The 21,216-nt window shown below is 41.7% G+C and overlaps 1 protein-coding gene across 2 annotated transcripts in view; it reads left to right on the plus strand.

The window, feature by feature from the left end:
* cacna1ha (calcium channel, voltage-dependent, T type, alpha 1H subunit a) overlaps positions 1-21,216 on the plus strand; it is a 98,385-nt gene that overhangs the window by 35,537 nt on the left and 41,632 nt on the right. For both annotated transcript variants that reach the window (XM_030090216.1, XM_030090217.1), the window contains 2 exons: positions 19,179-19,290; positions 20,121-20,254. In XM_030090216.1, the coding sequence (XP_029946076.1) occupies positions 19,179-19,290; positions 20,121-20,254 (246 nt within the window). The remainder of the gene's footprint in view (positions 1-19,178; positions 19,291-20,120; positions 20,255-21,216) is intronic.

Here is a 21,216-nt window from a genome sequence, read left to right on the forward strand (position 1 = left end):
GGAGTTAAAACCAGAATGAGTCAATGAAAATGCAACAAACAAAATACACCTATATATGTTACAGCAACAAGCCACAACACAGTTTTACCTTATAAAATGTAATGCAATCTAAATGCAAACAAACAAGGATCATATGATACTTCATATACTTTATATGTTGTTGTAGGCATGCAATTAACACACTTATTTACCATATGAAACTGAACTTGAACTGAAGCTCCAAATGGAGCTAAATATTTTTTTTGCTCCTTTTCTGTACATTTACATGTTTATCATACACACTCATGTGGAGAGTTCATGCAAAGTTTACCCTTTATTATGCTTGCAGGGTGCAGAGTACTAGGTTGGCTGTCATTAGTTACATTCTTAAATACTACATAATGTACATGCTGGAACTGCACTGAGAACAATACTACTCACAAGAAACAGTCTGAAGAGCTCCAGATTTACTCTGCAGCTGCAGCAGAATACAATACCTTGACACCAGCTTCACCTTTTCATGCTACTCATTCCCTGTGCGGCGGTAAAATCCTCAGGTCACTGTGGCGTCCGTGTGTGTGGAGAAGGGGGAATATCTATTTTCAGTTTGAATATACTAACGCACTATACGAACTTTTAAGTCTGGATTATAGCCGCGGCGGTGCTGTCTGGATCTGCGTTTGTGTTTCTTGTGTTGTGGGAACGAGAATCTGTGGACACACTGCAAATACCAGGTTCACATCTACTGACAAACAAAACAAAACAACAAAAAAACACCTTGGTAATGTAGAGGAATTGGTTCAATATCGGGTTAATATCAGTTTCATGTTGACTGCAAGGTTATGGCAAACCAATAAATATGGTCGACTGAATGACGGCAACACAGGTGTGTGTTTGTGTGTCCATGTGCCACAGGGAGTGAAAAACAGGAGTGTGGGCATAAGTAATGAATGTATTGTCACTTTGTATTTGCGGGACTGAAGCTTCACTGCGCTCCTCTCCCGCAGGAGGAAACACGAGCTCCCTCAGTTTAGCTCGAAGGTTAGAGTGGAGGAATGAGGGCTGAAGTGGTGGAAAAAGTACCGAAGAAATGGAACTGGAGGGTTGTTGAAAAGGTAATAAATTTGGTGGCAATAGTTTAGAAAGGGCCAGTCAGATGGAAAAAAGGCTGACAGTTAAATGATACAGACAATAAAGCCTGAACAGTATTCAAGGCAAAATATCAGAACCTTCAGAAGGAGATTTTCTCAGCAGATCAGAATCTTTTCTAATTCATAATGACACTAAATTATGGAAAATGATCAATTATTATTATTATTGTAATTACATTGCAATCCTTGCAGATGTTGCACATAAAAATCAAATTCATCTACAGTGTTGTGTGATCAAGGCTGTCCGTATTCTATATGTGCTTAATGGTTCCTGGAGGGTGGAGCGGCTCTTCCCTGACATTTGGTTAAAGGCCAGGTACAGGTCACACCCTGGACAGGGCGCCGGTCTATCACAGGACCATCAAAGAGAATCACATGTATTTGCACTGTGGGAATAAACAGGAGCACCTGGGGAAAACTGACCTATGCACAAGGAAAACGTACAAACTCCTCCCAGAACATCCCCGACTCCCAGAATCAAACGACAGATATCCCCTGGAGAAGGAAAGCTGACCACTACACCACCTTGTCGCCCTGGACGCTGAACAAGACGCTCAATATTACCAATTTTATACATTTAATCTCTCTACCAGAGATAAGCATGTCTCCAATTTTTTTTATTGCAATATTAATTAATTTAGCCTTATTAGTTAAACTGTTTGTGTATTTTAGTGCGAAGAAGCTGTGTTTTCATGTGGTTTTCCAGTATTGTTGATGTGTCACATATTTGGATGCGTGTGATTTATATCAAGTGATGCACATAAAGTCGTCTTTGCGTACATCGGCCCCTGGAAAGCACAGGAGCATGTCCTCTAAGTGTTGTTTGTCTTGCTGTCATATTTACACTAGTTAATATTAACGTCAGTACATGGGGTGGTTGCCATGGCAATTGGTATTACCTGCCCCAGGTGCGTCCCATGTTGTCAGCAGTTGCCATGGTTACCGATGGCATGCTGTTGTGTACAAATCACCGTGGGCCGACGTGCAGTGTTAAAATTCTGAAATATGTTTTTTTTTCGTGACAGCAGGAAATGCTCAGTCAGTGCTCGAATTCTGATATCTAGTGACGTTTTCTGATTAGGCTGATTTATAAACAGGGTTCGCCTGATATACGTAAGAGGTTATGGTGCTTTTGTGCTGTTTATATATATATATATATATATATATATATATATATATATATATATATATATATGAAAACAAGACTGGAACTGTAGTGGTTTTCCTACAGTGCAGTAAAACAGCTGCAGAAGCAACTTTTATTCACTGCAATGAAATATCCAGATGAAATAGCTACAAAGGCAATTAAAATAATAATAAGGGTGCTTGAATTAAAGAGCACAATTTAAAAAAATCAGATAGATTTGGCTGAATGAGGTTATTGTTTGGCTTTGGGCTGAACATTATTTCTCAAACAATTTGTTCTGCATGCGTGCGATTATACATTAGCACATTTCAGTCCGCCACTTTAAAATCTAACACCAGGCAACGGCGAAGCGTAAATTTGCATAACTGTAATTTGTAATTCACATCAAACACATTTTTGTCTGATGGTTATCACCTGCTGATGTGACAGACTGCAGGTTCTGGAGCAGCAGTGGACCAAGATATTCTGTCTCCTCTTTGTTTACATTGACTGTTGTTTTCATGCTGCGAGGAGAGCTTGGATATGCATATAAACCTTCCCTTCTCTTTGGATCAAGTCCCACCGAAGCCAGTCTGCTGTGTCTCCTGCTGTCTCAGCTGATAATAAAACATAGTGAAATATCCGTCCCACTCTGGAGTGGCTGTGCTGTTTAAAGGTTGACGACATCTGGCTCGGTGTGCCATCACCTGAAAGTCTCTGCACCTCCCACTCCGGTTAACGCGGTTAAGTGTTCGAGGTTGCTGGGATAAGTTAGAGGCGAGTGTAGAGTCAAACCCATTCAACCTCGTTCGTATCAGATTACATAAGAAATACCTGTGTCAAGTAGTGTCTGCTGTTTGTGTTGATCGGTTTTGTCTCGGCTGCTCCTCATAATGTACACTGGGAGGTACAAATTGTGTTTCAGTTTAAGTTACTGTTGTAATTAATATGGAAACATACAGTCTTTACCTTAATTAAACTAAATTGAGTAGAAGCTTACGTAGCACGGTCATTTCCACAGTCATTCTATTAAACAGGGTTTGATCAGGGCATCTCTTGGAAAACCAGCAATCCTGCTTGAAACTGAAAGGTAACTGTGCAAGAGGTAGCAGCTGTTGGCGCCGTCAAGGAAGGAGTTGGACGAGTGGCCTTTAAACAAATAACTGCATGACCAAAAGTGTTGGACCTGTACGTGGGTGCAGCAGGTGGATCGGTGCAGATTGTAAATGTTTTACTGAACTTACAAATCACAGTAATACTCTGCCTTCCCGTCTTGTGTTATAAGCTGCATTTAAAATTCATGTTTTCCCTTTCCCATTTTGAAAAATCTAGAATTTATGAATATGCAATTAAATTCAACTGTTCACTGAAAGGGCCCACATCTCATTTATGCAATTGAAAAGTCTAAAATAGTAAAAAAAAAAAAAAAGAAAAAAAGAAATAAAAATCCACTCTCTCGCTTATCCTGCTGCTTTGTCTTTTTCTCTCAACTAATAATAGTTTCCTTTTCTCAGATTTCTTCCTGTCTTAGCAAATACTGTTGAACACATATATATATAATACAGATTTGCAGCTACATTTCCACTCGACCTTAAGCAAAAGAAAGCACCTTGATCACGCAGTGCTCTGTCTTGTGCTTCAACCTTTAAAGCAGCACTCTCAGAGGACAGGCCATTGTAGATCAAAATCAGCAGAGCCGGGGGAGAAACTGTAGTGCACTCTTTAATTGCATTAATTGCACCTAATAAATAACAATTACAGGACTAGCTTTGTGCTCCAGTGTCCCCGGGGGCTTCGCTGCCCATGGATTGTTATAAACATTTTTCTGTAAACTAACACCCCTTAGATTAGGAAGCAAACCTTGGACTCTGTATTAAAAAGAATGATTGTGTGTGTGTGTGCCTGCATGCTGTATGTGTGCAGAGAGATGAGCAGCAAGGAAATGTGGTTCCTATGGTAACAACCTAAAAATATGGAAACAAATTCAATTACGCTTCCTCTCGATTTCTGCCCTTTGCTTTCTCTGATCTCCATTTTGTGTCTCGGTCCTCGCGCTCCCCGTCTGGCACATGGTAATAGAGGTGATTCGATGCAGACTCTTAGGAAGGAAGTCGCCGCGTCTCAGCGCGGCAGATTTAGCCTTTAGACGAAGGAGGGCAGGGAGATACCACGTTCGCCAATCTGTCAGATTTTGGCGGTCCGTGTGCGTGTGTAGGTGTGTCTGTTTGTTTGTTTATGTTTGTGCATGGTTGGCTGTGCCGGGGGATGAGAGCAGCGGAGAGGAGTCAGAATAGGCTGAAAATTCTGCAGAGCGCGCCAAACCGTGGCCACTGCATATGTGTGTGTGTGTGTGAGGCGTCAGGAAGTAGTGCTCTTGATGTAAGTAAAAAAATAAAAGAAGGAAAAACAAAAGCGTCTTTAGTGATCCATCTTGTTTTCCTGTCTGTCTTTCTGTTAATCCATCTTTTCTTCTCTGTCTCTCTGCTTTGCTTCCTCTCTGGGGTTTTCCGGCTCCACTGCTGGTGCGAGGCTCTCCGTTCCCAGAAGGGAAAAGGAGCCCGACAGAGAAAAGTTTTACGAAGAGAAGACAAATATCTTTTAGCAGCTCAAAAGTTTTCACTTTGCCGGAAAAAACCCTTCTGGTGTTTTGTGTCCAAAGACAAGCTTCATTAGGCCCGAGGACGGTGGAGGGATGAGCAGGGATAACACTGTCCAGAGTTACATGGAGCAGAAATATTCATCTTGAAATTGCATAATATAAACTCCTTTATCTGATTGGACTTTCGATTAGATCAGAGGAAATGGTTTAACACTTTTTATGATATGATAATAGTAAAGCTCAACTGGCCCTTCATAGGATGCTTCTTTTGTTTTGAGAATGCTTCTGTACAAAAATACACAACTAGTTTGCTTCTTGTCAAACTGGATGTGGGATCATGAGTGAATTACACAAATGGCTGACGTCAGTGCAAAGCATTATGGGATTGATCCACTGACTGAATCAGATGAGCCTCGCGCTGCACATAAATCTGCACATTGATCTGATCACTTTACGCAGTGTTCATGTAAACAGGGCTATCTGATATCCGTCAGTCAGACTGACGAAGCAGTGACGGTGTAAACGGAGCTGCTGGCGCGATGGTGTGCCGCTATCCTGCTCAAGTCTGCTCCGCGGTGTTCTCAGACTGGGAGTGGAAGATTTTTAAATATGAGTCATCAGCAGCGCACAGAAGTGTGCAATGTGAGAATGGACAGCTGAACCAAACATCCTCTCCAACACCTGTGGCCTCAGAACAGAAACCTGCCGCTGGTTTTCAGGTTCAGCACATCCTTTGTAATGACCTGACATGAGCTGTTACTGGATTATCTAGCTTAATTACTACAGAATTTACATCTTCAGTGTATGTGTGGGTCTTTTTCAGCAATATTAATGTTAAATTCATTCAGACAATATGCCGATGTGTCTCTTTTTAAAGTTTTTGATTGAAGTGACATGGGTGAACTCATACAGCTGCATTTATGTCTCTCGTTGTAAGTATCCTTTGATGAACATCTAATGCAATCATGAAAATCCACTGTTTAAATTACGAACTTCAACTGAAAGCTGAGTGATTCAGTCTCTTTGCAGTTTTGTGGAGAAGTTTGCATGCTTCGCTTCCAGACTCAGAAAAAAGCTGATGCTCAAAAGGTTACTTTTCTGCTTACAGCAGTACTGTGGCCATTTTAGTTAGATTACTTTTTCCGCTGAAAAACCGGCCAGTTTGTGATGACCGAAGTCTTTTCAATCCATTTCCTGAAAATGGATAGTAATCACCAGCTGTCAGGTTGAACAATACATGAAATGCACCATTGAACCCCAAACTAAAAGCTCTTATTGAGGGCATATTTTGACCGACTCAAAGACACAAGCAAGTCAAAAAAAATTCATCTAATTTGGATGTAAATATGCAAAACCGACAACTCAGAAGGTTCAGTGAGAGTTTGAACAACACATGAGACCGTAAGCTCTTTCCCTTCAAGTCATTTTCCATAAAGTCACTGGTTAAATGACAAATATATTCCAAAAACTAACTTGGTTTGGGTGATATAATGTTCCACAGTGATTATCTTCTGCACTAATGCAACATGGAATAGTAGATAAAAAGCCGGCTTATATAATAGTTACCCACGTGTTCCCAGTCTGGAGCCTGCTGGTGACTCAGGTGAGCTCACAGAGAAAACTGCCAAGATTCACAGCTCACACACATGGATACCCACTCCCATGCATGGACACACACACACACACACACACACACACACACATATTCACCGTCACACTCAAGTTCATACGGAGGGCTTATAGGGATTTATAGTAAATGGATGTGCACAAAGATCAAACAGGTTTCTTGAATATATTCACATGAATGTGAGCATCCATAAACAGTGTGTTATTTAAAGGTCTGACTGTGTGATCTGGACACCTGGTGCTTTTTTTTTTTCATGGCTCCATTTGTCGTGGAATTGTGTGTGTTTGAAGTTGTGTATGATAATGTTTTTGATATAAATGTGCCGTGTACACGTGAAGTTTTATTTGTGTGTGTGTCTGTGTGCATGTACGCTTGTCCAAAGCTCCGGAGTTGGGTCGTGTCCAGGTGTCCATATGCTGCCATGCAGGGCAGGGCATATGGCCTTCTGGTGGGGATAGAAAATACAACCAATAGACTGTGACCTTTTGATTTGGTTCCTGTAATGAGGCTTGTGAGTGTAACAGTGATTCTGGTCCCAGTTTTTTTTTTTTTTTTTTTGGGGGGGGGATCTTTCTGGGTGATACACTCCATTTATTATACAACCATGCAATCAGATTTTCCCCTCCCAGATATGCTGAGACTCATTTCACTCCGGTATGCGCTGTAGATCTTCATTAGTTTTATTGCTGTTTGAGTGTTTAGCTGTGAATGCAAAACATCCTGCGGGACTATCAAACAGCCTACTGTCATTTGAAAAGACCCTTTTAATCGCTACTATTGATTTGTCTTGGTGCAGCAAGCGTACACGGTTCACCGTTTCATTTGTTTACAGTTAGTTAAACATGCTTACCTCTTGACTTCTGATTCTCCTGGATACCTTACTGAGAAGAAACAGCATATTTCACAACTCCACACACTGCATTGTGTTGTTCAGAAAGTTTATTTTCAGGGATTTCTATCACTTAAAGTCAAATTTCTCTGTTATATAGTTAGTAGTAGCTCTGCTTGACAGCTTCAAATGTGTTACTGTACAAATCAGCTTTTCCCCTCAACAAGCGGCGCATGTCGATGTTTGTGCTCCCTCACAGTACCTCTCTCACTTCCACCTTATATATATATATATATATAGTATATTTTCTCATATGTCTCTACTTCCCTTCTACCCACTGGCTCTGTTTCCACACTTTCCCGTAATCTGGCACACAGTGAAGCATTCAGCAGGACTGATCTATAAAACACACTAAAGGGTAACAGTGAAAACAGTGTTGTGAGTTCAGCAGTGTGATCCTCAGGAGAGCCATGAGCCCCCACCACACAACTGACCTGAGCTCTGGAACACGGTTGCTGAACATCGAGTGTGTTTTGGTTTTAATTCCTTAGAAAGATCCAGCCAGCACTGTGCTGATGTGATTATGATAAACAGTCCTGTGAAAGTTTAGCTTAGCTGTTTAACAGGATTAATAGACAAATGCATTTAGATAGAGTCGCATTACATGTATGCCTGCCAGGAGATTAAAACTCATGTGTAGAAGGATTATAATTGCATTATATTGCATGTTGTGGGGATGTAGATGGCATGCAGAGGCGGGCAGCCGAGAGGAAAAAAAAAAAAAAAAAAAGAAAGGAGATGGGAAATGAGAGGGAGGTGATTCCCCCCCCTCCCTGTCTCCCCTGATAATTTTGGAGCGTGAGAGTAGTTTAGGACGAGTGGGAGAGTGTGGAGTGTAGGACGGGAGGAAATGCTGAGGAAAGCAGGCAAAACACAGAGGAAACGTTTAAAGAGAAATGTAAACACAGAAGCTAAAATGTGGACAAAAGACACCTTCCTGTCCTCCTTGCCTCCCTTTTTTTCTCCCCCCCCCCCCCCCCCCCCCCCCTTGTCTCTGTGGACACTTCTCTGAAATCCTCGGACTGCTGTTGGTTACTAAGCAACCGCGATCCTGTAGAAACTGTGTCAGGGAGACTGAAAGAGGAAAGAAAAAAAAACATCATGCATGATAAAAGTGGACCTCCTAATCGTAGGATGTTTATGTCTGAGAGCGCCTCGCTGTTCATGTGTGAAGACACACCGACGCTGTTATTTACGCAGCGTTCCGACACACACCGTCTCCTCCTGGAATTACACTGTGACACTGGGATTACGCTGTAATAAGCCCAAATGTTAAAGTCATTTTCTGGCTCCTCAAACTTTCCAGTAGTTCACAAAGAAGATGTAAATGTTTCGTAATATGAGGGATAGCAGTACAGCTCTGTGTTATGTCTGCTGCTGCCGCTCTGCGGGAGCTTCGTCATATTTCTGGAAATAAACCTGACACTGTTTATAAAATACTTGTGGGCATGAAAGCCAAAGCTGTATTTCTCTGACCTCTAAACCTCTGTGTACTCAACCAAGTTCACGCAGAAAATGTAAATATTTAAAATGCGAAGTGGTGTGAGAAACAGTAGTACTCACCCTCTAAAAACAGCGCCATAATATCTTCAGTTTTGGGAAACTTAATCTAAGCTTGAATTATAGTTTCTATCAGAAGAGGGGTTTGAAAAGAAGGAACGTGGTGTTTTTATCAAGTGGGTTAATCTCCAACGTGGAAATTAAAGATTAAAAGTTACATGCTTGCAACTTACTCCATGAATCATCAGCCTAGTAAACAGATAAATAAAGTACACCATCACATGTACATGTTCCAGTGCATGTGTGTGTGTGTGTGTGTGTGCGTGTGTGTGTGTGGGGCTGTGGAGGTTTAAGGCCAGGCCCCGCCAGATGCAGCTGCTCTATTTAGGTCTCTATGTACCACTTCCCCTCTTTTTTCTCTCCCTTTTTTCCTCTCTGGCATATCATGACATACACACGCACACACAGACACACACACACACACACACACACACACACACACACACACACACACACACACACACACACACATACACACAGACTCGCACACACACACACACACGTGCCCAGGTAATACACATGTACCTGATGGAGCACATGACACAGAAAGAGAACCTCACCTTGGGATGCCTTTTATTGGGGCGCGCTGTATGTCAGGATGGCTCCGGCTCAGAACACCGTGAGCACATCGCAGCGCAGCACAAAGTAAACATTTGTGTAAACTGTTGTGTCACAGCACATCGGAGACGAAACGCTCTGCTCTTTGTCATTGCACGGACAGCTTTATCGCGCTGTTTCAAGTTGACTCACACAAGCTCTTGTTAAAATCAATAGTTGACGCGGAGTTTCTTGGAAAGCGTTGGGTTATCTGGAATCAGTATCACCATCATCTTTCAGGATGTAAATTACTGTGCGAAGGTGCCGGAGATAAAAGACCAAGCATCAGAGAGACCAACAGAAGGACGGAGGGAATCCTGGTGTAAGTGCGTCACTGCTACCTCAGCCTCCTCTCTAGAGTGTTAAAGGAGGAGGGATGGAGGGATGCAGGGATGGGGGGATGAAAGCGAGAACAAGGAGACGAGGGACAGAGGAACGAGTTCAGGGACAGGCTGATTTATGAGTTTCTGTTTTGGAATCGCGCCGTCTTCAGGGACTCAATTGAAATGAGCCGAACCGGAGTTCACACACAGCGCCGCGCACGGAAACGCGCTCACGCAGTCGACACACGAGACTCGGGCAGCTCTGCAACTCGTCATTCTTTTGGCAAATCCTTTAAAGCAGCGATTACAGCGGGGGGACGGTCTTTTTTATGTTCGAGGTAACGGCTGCGCATGTGTGCTCTCGAAGGCAGATGGCGAAATAAATGAACAACGATCGTGATCAAACACAGTTTGGAATCCGGATTGGAAGCACTCCACTGCCACAGAGTGAGGGACGGACACGAGGAGGAGAGGAGTCGGACAAGTAGAACAGGAAACAGCAGATTCTGATTCTGAGCACAGATCCTGAACAGTTTGGAGATGAGCACACAAGAAAGAAAGGACAGCGGAGGGGGGAAAAGAAGCTCATCGTTAGTGAACGGAGAGATGGAGGAGGGAGGACAAACAGCTTGCAGTGGTCAGTCGAGGGATGCCAACAGTTGGAGAAACTGAATCCTGTCGAGATCTTCAAAGCTGATACTTGGTTGAAGTGATATTTAAACAAAAATCCTTTACTCACCAACGAATCACTGTAAAGAAAAAAACTGGTTTCTGACTTTAGAGAAGAACCTCGAAGTGTAAATTGCTGGCAGATTAAATCAAGATAATACACATTACCTCTGAAATTAATTATACTTTAAGGACCTCGTGATCAAATCAAAAATTATGAATTAAATATTATAGCCTCATCGGTAAGACAGGTAAATATATCGCTATATATTGCGCTGTTGTTTTGATCCTTAAAGTTTCTTCCTGTTAAGTTATTGGAGAGTGATCTGCCTCCTTTCAGTGGTTAAAAGCTCCATAACTTCTAACGGCTTTTGATCCATTCCACTAATGCTGACATAGTTATTAAGACCATGTTATAAAGTAAGACATTGCTGCCACTTTCAGCAGTAATTGCTAATTAAATCAGTTACTTTTAATGTAGCACACGTAGACTCATTACTCCTCTGTTGTTTTCTTTACCCACCTTGTTAACAGCGTCCAAGCGGCTGTTGTCCTCCGTTACAGGATGGACGCAGCTCGACTGGTCGAGCGGCTCGTCCTCTAATCCTGAGGTCGGCTGTTTGATCCCCCGTCTCTCTCCATCCCTCTGTTAAAAGTGTCCTTGTTCGAGACGCTGAACCTCAAATTGCTCCCAGTGGAGGACGAGCACCTTGCGTGGCAGCTGTCGCCACGGGTGTGTGAGTGTGAATGTGTGTGTATGTGTGAATGTAACAGTGGGAAGTGTGCTGAAGCAGTGAAAGTACACTATATAAGTGATATGCATTTACCAATACCAGCACTTCTCAGTGTTTCTGATCAGAAATAACATACACATTAGGCTTCTTTCATAGACACGTATTGCTTTAGGAGCATCAAATGAAAATAAATGCTTACGTTTTTGATTCATCGGCTTGCTTGCTGTCGTTTTCCTGAAAGGGTTCATGACGGGGTTCTTCACACTGTAATTATTTGATTAATCTTTATTTCTTTCAATAAGCATAATCTTTTATAATTAACTCAGCTAACTCAATCAGTGAGTCAGTCATCGGAACGACCCAGATAGACAAGTGAAGGAAACTGTTCAATATTAAATTGTGTTAATAATGGAAACTACATCTAGCCATCCCACATGAGCAGACACTGGCTGCAAGGTTACCCAAAAAATGTAACTTTTCTACTGCATCAGCTGGGGGTTTTTTTAGATAGTAAAACAGAAAAAGGTAGGACAGCAACAAAAAAGAAAAATTCCATTCACCTGTGACAGATCCTGCAGAATGCAGTATGTACAGGAACACACACTTACAGTAACTTATTACTTATTAACTAATTTCCATGTAGTCCTGTGTGTTTTATGAGAAAATCCTGTTTAGAGGAGAAAGAAGACATTAGTGTGTGGATATTGGTGTATGTTGCTGTTCCAGGCATGACCATGTTTTCAAGACTTGTGATACATGACACACATTAAGATTCACTGGAGTGCGCGTGGAAATGGGCCAAATTGGATTTCATCGTGACACTAAAAGCATATGACATTGCATCCTGTCTTTAACCCAGATAAAATATAAATAAATGATTTGTCATAAATAAATGGACGACTTTGCAAAGAACATGATGGAATTTGTCATTTCAACATTTGCATAGATGCTGCTGTTGCGTTTTGAACGACTTATTTCCCGTCATTGCTCTCGATTGATGCATTTTTCTTGAAAATACAAAATATAAAGACAACTTCTGCTGGACCAGCAGTGCAAATGCCGCTTTTCAAACAAAAAGCTCCCAATGCTTTGACATAGATCTCTGCATGCACTTGTTTTCATACTGACGACACACACACACACACACACACACACGCGCACACACACGCTGCGGCTGCCCTACTGATGGACCTGACTCAGGAGTCTGATTGGGTTATTACATGTGATGGGATTGAGTTTGCTCCTGTCTAATGAAAGAGGGATGGACTGAAGCCTGAAAAGATGGGGGTGAGGGTGCAAAGAAATGGAAACATGCATGGAGGGGGAGTTTCAGCTGAAGTGGGGGAGGTGAGAGGTTAAGAGGACAGATAGAGGGTGGCTAATGCAGCGGGAGAGAAACGGAGAACGAGAAATGGGTGAAGGTGATAGTCAAGGAAAGTATGGGGGGGACATGAATAAAAGGCATTGAGGAGGGGGATGGAGTTAACCTTGTTTACAGCAGCCATACGAGCTTGATATTCCCCCACTGTAGCCGAGATTAAATTTTCTGCGACATCAGCAAGTTTTTACTTCGTCTTAGAAAATTAGATCCTTAGAGAGAATACGGATGTGAGGCGTAAACTAGTAAGGAAGAAGGTTTTTAGGAATCTCAATGATGGATGAGATGGTTAGCAACATTTGACATTGCAGGTGTGTCGTCTGTACGGAAACAAAGCCACATGCGGCCTTTCTACAGTAAAATAAGCTAAAATACTAAGTGGCCAGCTGGAGTAAACTCCAGCCCAACATGATTAATGAAAGTTTGTCTGATTTGTTCTTATTTAATCTTTCACATCAATTTATTAAAACATAGAAGTCTCGAGAATTGATGGAATTAATGATTCCATCCCAACATCTTTAAGGTTTATGTTGTCACTCTAACATGGAATTTGAAAATCAGAGCGCTGGTTTATGTATTTTAGCTATATATTTACATTAAAAGATGAAGTTAGTTTGTAGAGCAGTGTTTTTTTATATATATGAACCGTCCTCTGACCTGTTTCAAAATGTTTTTTTTAATTATGACCCTTTATTTACATTAAGTCTTTGGTTTAGTTGTCCAAACTTTTTGAAACTCTATCAATGCCTTCCGAATCAACAAAAGTTGGGAACTTTAATGGGCTGGTAAAATGTCTTATTTTAAACAAAGCTCTGCAATTGCAGTTGTAAAAGTCAGTTCACTGCGAAGCTTTTTCCCCAAGCTTCATTAATCCCAATTCTCTTTAAACATGCACTTTGCTCTTGCAGACACGTCCACGTCTTTCTCTGTCTTTATGCATAGAGACTCATAGATTCACCCACCCTCAGCACTCTGTTGAGCTGATCATTGATTGGAACTTTTCACAGTTGTACAGTTACCCGTCCTTTAAAGTGTAATGCAGTGAAACGAGGCTAACAAAACAGACTGTTTCTCTTAGTGTTTTTACCTGACAGAAGAAATGAACACCCTCTGAGCTTCAGCCAGCAGCCATGGCGTTCTGTGAACTGCGATCACTAACTGTGACCAATGACATCCGCAGAGCCTCCCAGAGTCTGTATTGACTGCTTGGCTGACTTGTATGAATGATGTAAAACTGCAAATCCAGGCAAAAACTTAGTATTTCATAAGAGTTTATGTAAATCTCGAAATTATACCTGTGTGTGGCCATATGAAAAAAAAAAAAAAAAAAAAAAAACGAAAAAAAGCTTTGTTCTACAGCGGAGGGAAGTAGACGAGCTGTAACTAGATGGGACAGCTGAAATTTGTAGCTTATCGCAGAACAAAGCTCACTAAGCCATGAAGCAGATAGGGATGAGTTCTGCTTGTGAGCTGAGACTTAACACTGTAGCACTTCCTCCCCTCTTTAACTCATACGGACAGATAGAGAGCATTGGGAGGCTGGCAGAGAGAGGAAGGAAGGGAAGAAATCACAGCAAGGACTGCAGTGTGAGCTGAAAGCTCAACGCAGTTTAATTTAATCAAGCAAATTTGACTTTGGAGCTAAATTGTCGCTGGATAAAACCAACACATACACTGCTTCAGTGCATCTTTATTATTGACTGTCCTCTCATTCCTCCCCTGTGCGCTTGCTGCAGCCTCCTTTTTTCACGCCCTGGCACAGACCCGGCAGCTCGACCGGAGTGGGCTCGTCACTGTGCGTACGCGTTGTGGAGTGGGCTTAAAAGCGTGTGTGTCCGCGCGTGCTGTGAAAGCTCTCCTGTGTATGTGTGCTGCGGTGCAACGCGTCCGCCCAACAGGCTGAGCGCGAGCGCTCTAAAACTACCCAATTCGGTTTTGATTCAGTTTTATTTGTGTAGCGCCAAATAGTTATACTGACCAAAATCCGTTGTATGTTTGATAAACATAAATAAAAAGGGAAAAAAATGGGCTGAGTCTTGATCGTACATGTGGGTACGAATACTATGCATTTGTATGAGTGTGTGAATGTTCACTTTGTGAATGTGCCTAAGTGTTATCACAGCCACGGTAGGTGTGAGACTTTGCTATGACAGAACGTGGTACGGATTCACCAGGCTCCTACAAATACTCCATGCTGCATTGTGATATTCGTGTGTTGTTTATCTTGGAGAGCTTTGTGCTGTGATGTATTTGCACACCACACGCTAAAGATAAATGGTGCCCATTATGCCAGAACAAACGGTATTAGTACTTTTAATCTTCTGGTATAGTTTAGTTTATCCCCCCTTTGTCTCTTTTTTTTTTTAATTAGTTTATACTCATGTTAATCTTTGCAATGTGACATCCCGTGTGACTCTTTTCAAAAGCTGTACTTTCTCCTCCTGTTGAGCCGGACTCTGAATTTCTCCAGTAAACCTGCCGAACAGTCACTAAACAACTTGATGGTTATGCACGAGGAGCAAAGAGACTGTAAATCATAGCCCACGTATATTAAAAAATTTACATTTGGCACCCTGTAGCTTTTAAGGAAAACATGGGAAATTCAGATTTTGTTTTATGACCAGCCCAGCATGAGTTTCTCATTCAAGACCACCAGATAGAGGTGTAAACAACAGTGATCCCCTCCGGTGAGGAGGTCAACGTCTATATGGAGCGGGATATAAACAGTTCCCATTTTTGCAGTTCTTAGCAGACTAGTAAAACCTGTTTATGATAGCAATACGCCACTCATTTGCCCGACTGCAGCTCATTTTAAGACCGGCAGACTCACAGCACATACAGGATAAAGGACGTGGAGAAAAGGCTGCAAAGAGTCAGTTGTGTTCGTCTGAGGCTGGAAATCACACCCAGAGTACAACAGAGCAGGAAACTATGTGCTCTTACTCCACAATTAAAGATTTCCAGGGGAGAAAACAATTTTCTCCTGATAAAATATCTTACTTTTAAGATTATTAGTTCATCTACATCCACTTCTCACAGCACATAACTTCAGATTTTTTTGCTTTGAATAGCGATATATAATCTTAAATAACCTTGAGTGCTTTCCAACTTTATGCATTGCTATTCTTTACTGATTTATAACACTATCTGCCCTTCCCCTTACAGTTTTTATTTGCTCATCTATTTGTAAAGTCAACAAAAAAAAAAGTCGACATCATATATAGTATACCCAGAACCAAATTGATGCTGACGCAGTGATTTTTTTTTTTTAAGAGTAAGTATGGGATCCACTTATGGCAGAGGGTGAAAAATGGTCCTGAACTATTGCCTGCCGCAGAACTCATGAATATACGCAACTCGCCGCAACCAGTGTGACATGACGCAGACCTAATTTGATTTGCTCAAAGTGCCCAGGCATAAATCAACCTTAACAAGTGCGACCAGGAGCGCCGTGTGCCCGGCCTGGATCTGTCACTGCCAGGGGAGGAAAGCTAAGTGACGAACGCCATAAAACCGTATTGAAACTACGTTTAATCCTTCTCATAGCGACATAGGGGAAGCAGAACTCTACCTGAACATTTAATCTTATACGTCTGTGTGGGTGTGTGTGAGTCAGAAGCCCAGACATAATTAAGAAAACAGTGGAAAGTTTGATGTTTTTGCTGTTTACTGCAAATCAGTGAGCGTGCTGAGCCCGCTTTGCAGTGACAGCCCGGCTTTGCTTTGAAGACTTACACATTAATGCTCGTGTGTGTCTGTGCATGCTTACATGTTGGTGTGCGGCGCTTGCATGCGAGCGCGCGTTTGTGTGTGCGGGTGTGCGCGCGTGCTGAGGGGGAACTGAAGACAGAAGGGGGCTCAGGAGGTGTTGACTGTGGAGATTAAAGAGGAATTAGAGAAAGCAGAGCACAAGAAGGCACAGAGGAGAGAGAGAGAGAGAGAGAGAGAGGAGAGCTTTTCTGAATATTCAAATCTCTCTGTTTAATTCTGCCGCAGATTACTGAATCTTTCATCTGTGAAAGAACGATCGACCTTACGTTTCACGACCGCGCGCGCGTGTGTGTGTGTGTGCGCCTGTGTCTCTGTATGAAGCCTATATAGTGACATTATGACCCGAGGAATTTTCCATGTGACTGAGTGACTAAAGATGTTTTTTTCACTGTGAGTTAACAACAACAGCACGTCGTCACACAATTGTATTGACAGTTTTTATTCCTGCTCCCTCGAGGGCACTCACAACACATGTTTCACTCTGATGTAATGGCTAAATACTCATCGAGCACATTTATGGAGTATATACAACACAAATGACAGCTGTAATGCCTCAGAGCTGTGTCTGCTTTCCTGGAATTAAAGAATAAAATGAGATACTCCTCGTGTCAGAAAGCCTCTGAACTGTAGTGTTTTCTCTCAAATGGTAAATTCTGAGACGCCCCTGGCTTTTTGTTACTTCATGTGATTTGTATTAAATGGATGTTCACTGGAATTGCATTAGGGTGTGAAGTCTTTCTGACTTCCACAGTATCCATGTTAATTTGAGAATCGAGCCCCTGAATAATACAGCAATGGGACCTTTGGCACAATAATTGTGAGCATTTTTACTAAATGTAAACTGACCAGCTTCATAATATCATAAAGACAGTGCTAAAAATCACACATGGTTTCCATATGAAGTGACTTTAAACAGCTTCATCAACCCAGATAATTCCACTGACGTGCTTGACTATTCTCACAGTGTTGAGATAGAATCCTGTCATCAGCGGGAAATAGAGATGTGCAGCAACGCACCTTGCACATTTGTCAGGTTTGGCTAATTAAGCATAGGTGCGCGGTGGCAGCCAGGGTTTAAATCCTCTGTCAGATGTGCACATGGCGACAGTGTAAAGATGATGAGCTGGAGGAAGCAGAGCGTGGGATCTTCATTTACCTCCATGTAAACATTGCCACAGATGGCTGATTGGAATATTCGTCTTATTTTTTTTTTCTCCCTGTCCAGAAGTGTTCAGAAATCATCTGAACAAGGTAATGCTGTCTCTCAGTAAATATTCCCATAGCCTCAAACATATTCTGTCGATGGACAGATGAAGATCTCCTCAGATTTTCATGTTTATTGATACTTGATACATAATTTGTCTTTTGGGTCTTCGTTTGCAAACTGCACCCAGTCATTTTAAGCTCAGGTAAAGCTGCATTTCTGGCGTAACGTTGCATATAGTTAGAGTATTTCCTTTGCAAATGTGCTCACTGAATCTAATCTGAATGAAGTTTTAAACACAGATACAGTTTGGAGGCACAGAGTTCTCCTGTCCTTCTGATTAGCTGAATTTTTATGAAGGGAATTTGATTAAGCATCTTTCTGCGATTAAATCCCAGTGCGTTTGCGTCTTTTCCCATGAGAATATGAACACCTTTAGTCACTGAAGAATAACCCAAAAGTTGGGAGAGTTGTAGGGTTGCCTGAGGGCATATTTGCATCTACTCTAAACACTGATGACACAGAAAAGTAAAACTTTTGGGTCAGAGTTTTGCTGATGCAAACTTTTGTTTTAGTTCCCCGATTGCAGCACAGCAGGGAGTCCCAAGTGTTTTGGGTATAAAACTTTGAGGTAATTTGCATACGATATCTCTGCGCTTGGTTTTGTGCACTTTATCTAGGTCTGTCTGTGCTTTGTCTGTGTAAGAGAGCAACGTTGAAAACTGTGGTCACCTTTTGTTTTCTGCTTTAATTCCCTTTGTAATTAGGGTAGCAGGTTCGCTTTTGGAATATTTAACAATGCAGCTCAGTGCTCACGCACCATCGCTTGGTATATGTGTGCCCAAAAGGAGTGAAATGAACTCTATTAAAGATTATTCAGAATTGCTTTTTGGCCAGGCCGGATACATCTGAAACCTTTGGAACAATTGTGTTGAATAATTACTGACATGATTTCATCCTTTGTAGAGTTTTAACGTCCTCATCTCCACTTGGCAGAAACTTTCCTTGGCAGTTTCTTCATGTCGCTGATGATCATGAGGAAAACAGGATGTTCGGCAGACGCAGAGGCATTAAACCTCCAGAGTGACATCATGAAAACATCTGTAATCACATTAGCATCCAGTCTCTCTCCTTCGTTATTGACCCGCTACGAGGCTTCCTTTTGGTTTCCGCTTCCTTTCTGCTGGTGAGGCGATTGTTTACTGTCTCCAGCGGGTGACATGTACAGTATATTGCCGTGAACTGGTGTTCAAAACACTGGCTGTGATTTTTATTATATATAAAACTATAAACCGCCGCTGAATCCCTCTGATAACGTGGACTTTATCACTCAGCTGTCTGGATATGCATCCTGGGAACAGAAGCAGTTTTCTGTCTGAATAACTGGCCAGTTCCCATTCTGTCATCACTTGATGTGTTTGCCTTCAGATGTGTTTGCATTTGAAGCTTTCTCTGATTGTTTTTGTCTTTGCTGTTCATTTAATATCACCTTAGACGTGCAGTATATTTGACAAGGTCTGATGCTTACTTTGTACCGATTACGTGTTTTTGGCCTTAACCTCTGCGTCCACGTGGTTCGAGCACGTGTCCATGCTGGTCATCCTGCTCAACTGTGTGACTCTGGGGATGTTTCAGCCGTGTGAGGACGTTTCCTGCCAGTCAGAGTGGTGCCGCATCCTACAGGTGAGTCTGACACTCCTGCTCAGCTTGTTTGGCATCATTCTAATAAAAAGGAATGCTATTTTGTTTTTGTAATTCTTTCTCTTTATGTAAAAAATCACAAATGCTCACCCCCTTCACTTCAGCCTAAATGCAATTTCTAGATAATTGTTATAATTAGATAATTATTATGATGAGTTATTACGAGATAAAAGCATAGATGAATGTGCTGTTTCCAGGGCAATGTGGACATATATTTTGTTTAGAAAATTATTGTTTATTTTGTGTAAATGTGCCAAATTTTAGTAGATAATCACCCCAACAAGCACTTCAGAGTAGTGCAATATTTTTGATTTACTATTGAAGTTAAAGGAAATATATAACTAGATGAAAAACTAAAAGGACAACTGCAGTCCCCAAATAAAATGGCATTAAAACAAAAACAGTAGTTTCTTTTAACAGTTCCAGCCTCACTTGTGTCTATATGTTCACGCTGTGGTGCAGTGTGGGTTTTTGGCAAATTGAGACGCCCTCATTATTTTTCAAACACACACATTGTTTTTTGCAGTGGTAGATGTCTAATTAATTGAGACACAGCTATAACCATGCTAAGCTGTAGCTGTTCCCTGCTGGGATGAAACTGTCTAATGGATGCATTGTTTTCGTTTTCTTTTTTTTCCAGTCAGACTCTGCTGGCACTTAAACAGTTTCTCTCAAAATTTGACTGTGCATTGATGGGAAGACTTTAAAAGCATCCGACCTTCTTCTGTTAGCGAGACGTCGGGTTTCTTCTTTCAGTGTTTACTGTGTGAACCGATACTCCTGTTTCTCTCTTCCCTGCCGCCTCCGAGCAGGTGTTGGACGACTGCATCTTTGCGTTCTTCGCAGTGGAGATGGTCATCAAGATGGTGGCCCTGGGCATCTTCGGCCCCAACTGTTACCTCGGGGACAAGTGGAACCAGCTTGACTTTGTCATCGTCATGGCCGGGTTGGTTTTACCTTTGCACATGTTAATGGAAACAGTAACACAGACTCCGAGAAGTGCAAATGGAGAAAAAAACTGTGAAGGAAGTGGACTTTATACAAAACTGAAAGGCAGAATAGAAGCAAAGATTCATGAGAAATGGGAAAACAAAAGGAGTTAATCTGTGTTTGAGACAAAAAGTATGGTGACTTGACATAACATGATCCTGTTGCATTGGCACCTGTCAGGAGTTTATCAGGCATCATCGGTTTTTCATGGTGAAGTTCTGGAAGAGGGAAAGAGCTGAGCAGCTCTGACAATGTCAAGGCGACGGCTGTGTCAGGATAGTTCCTGAAATGCAGCGTTTGTACCGACTGAAAGTCTGAAGCCGGATGACCGGTAACCAGTGACTGGGCTCTGTGCACTTTTAAAAACACTGATTGATCGAAACTTCATCTTTGTTGCATGAAAATGAACAAAATTGATTAAAAATGGCTCTGTATTGCTGTACTAACAACTCTGGAGCCCTGATATTTATTGCTTCTTCACTTTACTGATATTTATTTACTACCTGCAGGATATTATGTCCTGTTTTACAGCAAAAAGTTCAAGGTTTTTCCACACTTGTCAGATTCTGCTGCCACAGTTTGAATAAGTGTCTGCTGGTTGCTCTAAAGTTCAATCGAGGCCTAACATCAGACAACACGATCAAAGACCCGGACAGAAAGCACAAATAAGTTTCTCTCTATGTTTATCATTACATTTATTGTGTTTGTGTGTTTCAACACAGATTATACAGAACAAAAAGTGCTCCTGACTGTGTAATTAGATGCCACATGCACAGTAATTATGTGGGTTGTTTCCATTATGAGCCTTAATAGATTGTTGTTTTTCTTGTTGCTTCTTTGTGTGAGTGTGTTTGTGTGCTATTTCAGCGGTGCACAGTTGATGAAATAAGTTTCTTGTTATTCTCCGACTGTGACTGC

Source organism: Salarias fasciatus, chromosome 4 (genome assembly GCF_902148845.1).
Source record: "Salarias fasciatus chromosome 4, fSalaFa1.1, whole genome shotgun sequence".
Taxonomy (NCBI): Eukaryota; Metazoa; Chordata; class Actinopteri; order Blenniiformes; family Blenniidae; genus Salarias; species Salarias fasciatus.